At 38.7% G+C, this 8,697-nt stretch overlaps 1 protein-coding gene across 1 annotated transcript in view; it reads right to left on the minus strand.

The window, feature by feature from the left end:
• Nucleotides 1-7,908, minus strand: part of SOX8 (SRY-box transcription factor 8) — a 9,320-nt gene extending 1,412 nt beyond the window's left edge. The window contains exons 1-3 of the mRNA XM_044089720.1: nt 7,003-7,908; nt 4,307-4,548; nt 1-1,186 (exon numbers count right to left, since the gene is read on the minus strand). The exon at nt 1-1,186 is cut by the window's left edge and continues 1,412 nt beyond it. Of these exons, the coding sequence (XP_043945655.1) occupies nt 444-1,186; nt 4,307-4,548; nt 7,003-7,433 (1,416 nt within the window). The 5' untranslated portion in view covers nt 7,434-7,908 and the 3' untranslated portion in view covers nt 1-443. The remainder of the gene's footprint in view (nt 1,187-4,306; nt 4,549-7,002) is intronic.
• Between the last annotated feature and the right edge of the window lie 789 nt (nt 7,909-8,697).

Raw genomic sequence — 8,697 nt, forward strand, 5'->3', positions numbered from 1 at the left:
AAGGTGAGCAAGCTGTATGTGGACTGGTCCCTAAAAGAGTTCTTATTAACATGGTTGATCCATAGCTGTACATCACAGTAGACTCTGAAAGCTTTGTGCCTGTACACATTATCAGACTTCCACTGAAAAGATCCCAAACTCAGCTTTTTACAGTGAGTCCTCACAGAGGAGTCAGTTATTTTGTCCTTCACTTAATCAAACAAAATGTCAGTTCTCCCACAGCAGAAGACAAGCAATGTCTCAAAGTCTAGAGCAGCTGAAGGAAAAGGATGGTCTTTCCACATTTAATGATGCCCTCACTACTCCTGTAGGCACTTGGAGAAACTGGCACAGTGCTTCATTTCACACATTCTGTCTTTAGTGCATAAAGCCTGGAAGACTTCAGAAGTCTTAAAGACTGTCATAGAACAAGTTGTTTTTATTATATGCAGCAAGTTCGATATCTATGGCCTAGTGAGGGTTGTGTAAACAGGCTGGTCCCAATTAGCAGTTGGGCTGTGAGCTGGAGGAATGGGTATGCTGTTGAGAATTGGTGTTGCATAGGAACGACGTGATGAGTGGAAATAGGGATACTGATATATGCTAGATGGGTATCCTGAGTAGGGGTTGTAATAGTTAGAGCTCTGCAGGTCGGTATAGTCACACTGGGAACTGGAGAAGGAGGCAGCAGCAGAAGCAGAGGCAGCTGTAGTGGCACACGCTTGAGCACTGTATGTGCTGTATTCAGAATGAGCAGGGGAGCTGTGGGACTGGTCGCTGTAGTGGCTTGGACTTAGCTGCTCTGTTTTGATCTGTGGCCTCTGCTGGCCTACTTCAGTCACGGACGCGGATGTTGCTGAGGAGGCATTTTTGTGAGTCCAGATCTGGGCACTGCCACCAGTGGAATGTGAATAAGCTGAGCTGCCATAAGACCCTGATGTAGCACCATGTTCAGCTGGGATGACAGCATGACCATTTAATGGTAGATATTGGTCAAATTCATGCACATCGAATGCTTCTATGTTGCTGATCACCTCACTGCTGAGCTCTGTGATGTCCACATTGCTGAAGTCAATGTTCTGACGGCCTGACTCCACTAGGCGGCGCCCTTCATGCTTTAAATCTTGCTTGTTGCCAATGCCACTGCTATGGAGCTGGACATCTGTCTTTGGAGTTGTAGGTGGAGTGGGGGGTCCATGAGTTTGTCCTAGTGGGAAAAAAAGGAAAACATTTAAGCATTCTTGAGATACTATATGTATTCTTATATGCATAATTTGCATTTAAACAAGAATAACAGCTAATTAAAATTAAAGGAGTAGAAAAGGCACTCCTGAACCCATCTTCATGAAACAGTTTAGTCATGACCTGAAAATACATTTATTTTTATACCCTATACTTCATATTTGCAATCATATTGCAAATACTAGATTCTATTAACTGTATATATCTCTAAAAAGCAATTGTCTGAACCCCAAATAAAAATTAAATGTGGCTAAAGCTAATCATTCCTGATTTTATAATATATTTAATTTATACAATACTTTCCAACTTAGCAGTTATGTTGCAAATATTACTTTCTATTAACTGTATTTCTCGATAAAATATCACTGCCTCTAGAAATCAAAAATACAACACAAATCACACAAGGACTGCAAAACAGAACAGGTGTTCCATGACGAGTGACTGGGAAGAAGGGTTCTTAATCAAAGGAAGCTTGTATTTCAGATTCAAATACATAGTTAGAGAGTTATGAAATTAAATGGCTGTTCTACTACCATCACATTGCTGAAAATTACCATCCGCTGTAAATATTATATCAGAAGGACAGTTCTCTCTTAAATGTTGAAAAGGTATTAAAAAAACATCTTGTTTCATATTTCCTTCTCATAAAATGCAATCATACAGTGGGAGAAAGATAGATAGTAGGGGTGTATCCATGGCCTTTCAGTCTAAACATGCCTGTATTTATTGATGAAACTTCAAAGGAATTTTTACATGCATTTTCAAATGTTTGATGTTGGTAGTCATAATATTAGGCGTTATGCTGCATTCCATTACATTTTCATATGTACTTTAGGAAAAGTGACTCAATGTATGTATGTATGTATGATTAGACATGTATTACCACACATACAGATCCACCCTAATGCATGAACCCAGTAGGCAAGTATGTGTGTTACATATTACACACATTTTGGTGTTCACTATTCTGTTTATTGCACAACAAAAAAATGTGTTACTGTTCTTATAAAGTTGTATGCATTTTTGTTAAGCTGTCAGGTTTTGCTGTGGGAGAAGGGTTTTCAAGGGCATATCAAGGATATTTTATATATTCCTGCTAGTCATGCATACTGCTTGGCTTTTTTTCTGAGTACATTTCACACACATAAAAGTGTGCTTTTCTTCAAAAAGCTGCTATTTTGCAAGAAAAATGGAACCATTACACTATAGTGATGAATTCACACCACACATCAAAATTAAAGATGTCCAAATGTTCATCAAACGATCACAAATCCTCATACTATCAACCCTCTAACTGCATATTGTCAGTGTTTAAAAAGGTGTCCGTGATGGTGGGCTTTACCCTAGACTTTTTTGGTTGTAATTCCCATTTCTGAGTGAAGATTTTAAGAGCTCTGTTTCAAATATCACTTCATTTTTTTTTTTTAATTAACTTATCATGGTTTTACTCCAAATTCTGGAAGTGAAGGTTAAACAAGAAAGTACAGTGTCACAAATTCTGGAATGGCTCGCCTACTCTACCCACTCCATGCCTTTTGCATAAAATGAAAATATTACTTGAACAATAAATGAATTAAATTTCGCCCCATCCTACATAAAAACAGATTTATGCCCATTTCTCGTTTTCCTGAATTCCATCCATGCCTTGGGCATATTACCTTTTTTTTTTATAGAAACACACTGCAATTATCCACTACCCCTTCTGAAAATAGTGTATCCTCATACCCCCTCTAAGCAATCTAGTTTGGATTGTCAAACTCTATCCTCTTGCATATGTCTCTCTCATTGAATCACATTACCCACTGCAATGAAGGCATTCAAGTTATGTCCCTTCAAGTTTTGTTTTCCTTCAGGATGTTACAGCAAAGGTGTAGCCAGTCATACTTTGTCTACACAACTGTTTTTTTTCTGAGCATCTCTCTGAAACATTATGTGTTAAAGATGCCAGAATATTTCCAATTACTTAACACCTACAACTTGGATAAATATGGAATATCTAAAAACACATTTTATAGCTATGTCAGACAAAAGTTGAAAGGGATACATTCAGTTTTAAATGTTCATGGGGCAACATTTGGAAAAAAAAAATGCATACAATTTTAAATGTCAGTTGGGCTGAAGTGGCAGCATTATGAAGTTGTCAGTACAAAATAGAATTTTTGGCTACAACACTGCTTTACAAATTAAGTTATTGTAATTTCGTTTCATAACTTTTTATTCAGCATTTTGTTTTCCTCTCATCTGAACTGCTTTTATTCTGTCTACGACCCAATTGTTTTGCATATGTATAAAAAATACAGTGAACAAAATATACTGCTGGCGAAAATGAGCCAGTATTCTATTTTTTTGCTTAGATTATTGAAAGGGTACCAGATGTGAAAGGTTATTTAATTATGGTAATTTACGTTTTAATTCTGGATATCTTGTATATCCAGATTGGGACTTAAGCCGAAGCATAAAAGCAGGCTACAGTAACATGGGAGCAGTGCCATTACAATTTAGTCAGTCCCACCCACTCTTAAATATCACCTTCTTCTGTATACTTTACAACCACCTGCCATGCCCCCTACACATTTTATCTGCGTCCCAGCATCCTGTGTTATACCATCATAAACATGCTACAACCTCTGCATGCTACATATGTGATCTCCCTCATAGTCGAGCCTCCAGACTTCATTTCTGTTTCTTTTAGATGTGACATTATTTAAATCCCTGAAACTATAGAAGTCTTGACTGCTAATTTGTACCCCCCTTCCATAAGTGTTCCTTTTTATGTTAGCACTTGTTATATTCCTATGTCTCCCTGTGCTTTATATGTATGAATAAACCCATTTATATTTTAATTTATTCCTCTTCTACCACACTTTTTAGTGTAAATTTAATATATTAACGTCTTCCTTTTTTGAAGTACCTTTGCTTTTCCTCCATTGTTTCCTATAATTTTTTGTTACTTTTCATTTTTGCTGTATCTCTGTTCAGACCTCAGTCATGCTACATTCGCATCTCTCTAAGCCACACACAAAAGCATTAATGCCATGTCGTCCTATTATTTTGGTAGGAGAGGACTTGCAACATTTTTACTTACCAGTGTGATCGCTGTGGTGATGATGGGAGTCCACTAAGGTTCCTAAGCTTGCATCGGACTTGTACAATTGATTCCCAGGATGATGGCTAAGCTCGGCCCCAGAATCAGAGTCACTCTGCCCAGCTTTCACGCTCTTTCTTCTTCTGGGCTGATACTTGTAGTCCGGATGATCTTTCTTGTGTTGCACTCTCAACCTTTCTGCCTCTTCTACAAAGGGACGTTTTTCATTTTCGTTTAGTAAACTGAAATAAAAGAAATAACATACACAAAATAAATACATTTACTAACATTTACAAAATGCAGATTCGTATTTATCCCTGCATTTGTGTATACTAGAAGCAAAACTGAGTTAAGACCTCGCAAAAAATCAAATACTATGTGGGATACAATTTCAAAAGAAGCTTTGAATAGCAATTTGCTAATGCTGGATTTTAGAATCACTTTATCCAGATAAAAATAATAATAATGACATAAGCTATATAATTATAAAACAAATTTGTTATAAATATAAAATAAGAATTGTGTACGTAAGTTCATGCCTGCTAGAATACAACAGATAACTTTCTTGCTTCAGAATTCTTAAATATTGGCAAATCTAGGAAACTTCAAGTGCCTAAATTTTGCATGTAAATGTTTGTCTGTCCCTCTGAAAACTTGGAGGCAGAGAAATAAACAACGTCAGACGTCTATCAGAGAACTTAATCTTGCACAAAACGTGTGTCAGTACAGATTCTCCACCATTCTGTCATTTTTTTTTTCATAATTAATGTACTTACTACTCTGTTGTGGGATTCTTATATTTGACGTAGAGAGGCTGGCTGAGCGTTATGGTCCCGAAAAATAAACAGAAACTAAAAGAAGCAATGTACCATGTTTCCCTCCCTGAAACACATATTCAGAGCAACAAGTAAACTGCCAGAAAACGTTTCATAAAAACTCAGTGTATCTCAGAAACACTTGCGCTTGTATTGCGTGCTTCTTGTTGACACAAGTTAACAGGGTGCATAACGATACAGGTAGATGCTGAATGCCCACAATAAAACACGAACGTTGTTTATTCATAACATTTGCAATGGGCAGCCTTCCTTTCATCTCTCAATTATTTTACTTGAGAATGAGAATAAAGTGATTCAATATTCTTAGAAATTATGCACTTCTATGAAGAACACAAGAAAAGCAAAGTTACATCTCTATCCATATTCATGGCACGCATGTTAGGCCAAATGTTTCTCACGCCAACTAAGTGTTTAGTAGTACTATTTTAAAATACCCCCCCCCCCCGGTTATTTTAGGCTCTCTGTTTTTTAAGGAATGTACCGAAAACAAGAGGTAACAAACAGAAAGAAAAAGTAAAACAGATGATAGAATAACGAGAAGGTTGTGTCAGTTTTGTAAAAGATACGAGAAGCATTTTACATTTCTACTCAGTTTATTTAATAAGACATCAAATCGCTTTAGCTTTAAGATATTGAAACAACTGCACAACATGGAAAAGGCACAAACCAAATGATCATATAAACTAAGTGACCAATTTAAAAAACGTATATTTCAAGCCCAAAAAGTATTCCACTCTCCATAAGTGCCCTCATAGAAAATGGTAGCAGAATAAAAAAATTAAGAATGGCTAGCAGTTCATTCAATAGTATGTTGTAAACAGCTGCATTAAAGCATTTACAAAATTCATCTCTAGTTACAATGTATTCAAAACGGAATGTGGACGCAAATCCAGCAGAGAAACAAGCCAGCTGTGAGAAACAATACCTAATTCTCTTTTCAATACCAGATTAAAGTAATATAAACAAGACAGGTACTTTGAAAATGGATGTATTACATCTGCATCTGATATACATGATCTGAGCACCAGTGTGATGTTTTCTGGAGCACCTTACAGGTGTTTCTTAAAGCCACATCAATAAATTTACTTTTGCAGCATGAAGTGGGCAGATATGGTTAGCCACTCCTGGCACAGTTAAGCTTCTGATCTTGACGGCTATTCAGGTTGCGCAAAAGCTAACAAAGCCAAATAATTAAACCTTATCTAGGGTTGCCACCTTTTCAAATGGCCAAAGTGGGACAGTTTTGGTAGAAATATCAGATTTTACAGGCCGACACAAAACCACGGTCAGTACAAAGGATAGAACTTAACTTCTTCTGCCTAAATAAAAGCTTATTCTTCTAGTGTTTTAGCTGATTATTCAGTTTCTTATAACATTTAGGTATTTTAGTTACAGAATAACTGCTTTATGCAACTATTACACAAAATATAGGAAATCATTTTGTCCTAAAATCTCAGGACATTTGCCATTTTTACAATTTTTGTCAGGTGGGACAGGTGGTAACCCTAACCTTATCTCCCAAATGAATCAGGAACAAATCCTATCAGAATTACTGACAAATCCAAGAATTAACAAGGAAAATCAGGAACACTTTTTAAAAATGATGAGATGTTGACAGAATGAGAGTGTGTGAATTAGTACGTATCTTCTCAAATCAAAGAAGTCTCCCTCGCTAATTATTGTCATTATTTACTTAAGTATAACTCGCCACCTTTTCCACAAATGTTATCCGTTTTACAAGGGATTAAGAGGTACAGAGCTAAAATCTGAGTGAAAATCTAGGGTAGTTAAGGGGATAAACATCTGGCTATCTGAACAAATACAGACTTAGTTGGTTAGGATGAGCAGTGCCGAACTTACCGCCAGAGTTTGCCGAGGGTTTTGCTGAGCTCCGCATTGTGCAGGTGCGGGTACTGGTCTGCCAGCTTGCGCCGGGCTGCCTGCGCCCACACCATGAAGGCGTTCATGGGTCGCTTGACGTGAGGCTTAGCCTTCAGGGATCCGTTGCCACGCACCGGCATGGGAACGAGGCTCCAGTCGTACCCTTTGAGTACTTGCGAGACGGCTTCCCGGATGCAAGCGGGGAAACGGTCGTCCATATCGACAGAGTCGGCCTTCTGCAAGTTGCCGGTGGCCCCGGGGTGCATGCCAAGGGAACCATGTCCTTCGGAGCCCGCTGGGGAGACCGGAGACTCTGAATCGGAGTCCATGTGTGAGGCAGAGCTGGTGGTCCCCGTCGGGCTGCAGGGGATATCCAGAGCTTTGTCGTGTTCGTCTGTCATGTTCAGCATCGAGAGGAACTGCACTTTTCACAAGATCACAACTTTAAAAAAATGGACAGTCAAGAAGTCTCTTTGACATAAACACCCGTGTCAGATGGCTCAGACTTTTGGCAGGTAGTTTGTATAGTACACACAAACTGCTGACAGTCACTACAGATTCACAACTTCGTGTAGCTTTCTTTCACCGTGGTTAATTGTAATCCAGAATACAGCTCTGAGTACCACGCATGGGAGATGAAATGATGGATAGGAAAATCGACGTTCCTTTCTAGCATAAATGGGGACAGAACTGTTTGTCTTGTCTTCAGTGTTGTCCAGGAATCTGTGAGTAAAAACATTTAAGTCTTAACACTTAATAAACGGCCTGAATGTCTCGCAGTACCTCGCTTGTGATTCTAAGCCCCAGAAAACTTTGGCTATGAATTTTAGTCCCACTTCTTAAGGAGCTGCTCGCAAACCCCGCCCGCTCAGTGTTCATTGGCTGGGCTCATATTATTGAACTCCGCCCACATGAGGATAAACTGCTGTTGGTCTCACTTCTGGTTTTGAGTTTTACCGCGCGGAGCGGTTATTCTCTTCAAGTAAATGTTATTCCTTGTCGACGTTACGCTTTCTTCTCAGTCTTTACTTAGTACTTATTTAGAAAGTATGGCTCTCTGTCACCGATCAGGAATCCATTTTAGTTGTTATAGTCTGTTATCGTGACTTAAGTTTATATGCTTTATCTGTTTACTTTTTCCCTCAGTGCTATAACAAACAGATTGCGCTATTTCAGTTGCAGTTTTTATGTCCTCCTCTGGTGAATATGTCATATTAGGATAAAATTTAGACCGAGAATACTCTGTTCTGGAGGACAGCATCCATTGCATTGCTATGCCAACTTCGTACTAAAAGGAGTCGATGCAATCTACTTCAGTGGAGGTGGAGTAAAACTTGTTAGCTTTTCTGGGAAGTGGGGCACTATCACTGCTTATACAGCAGGCCAAGGTGGGTGGCTGGATGCCATTTCCGGGAATTATTTCCCCATGTAATATCACTTTTCTGTGGTTAGTTCAGCAGTGCACCTGCTGGAGTGCAACTGCATGCGCACAGCGCACCCACAAAGACAGCAACTGGACTCAGAGTACTGGATTCACGCCCGCACCGCACACCCCAGCCAATATTCTCAACTTTCCAGATTTTTGCTTCATGTTATAGTATGCTTGTCATAAAATGCGTAGTTTTCTGGCAAATCACTTGAGAAATGACACACATTTGAGTTACAGACTTCATA

The sequence above is a fragment of the Protopterus annectens genome, chromosome 12.part0 (genome assembly GCF_019279795.1).
Source record: "Protopterus annectens isolate FY-2018-M chromosome 12.part0, PAN1.0, whole genome shotgun sequence".
NCBI lineage: Eukaryota > Metazoa > Chordata > Ceratodontiformes > Protopteridae > Protopterus > Protopterus annectens.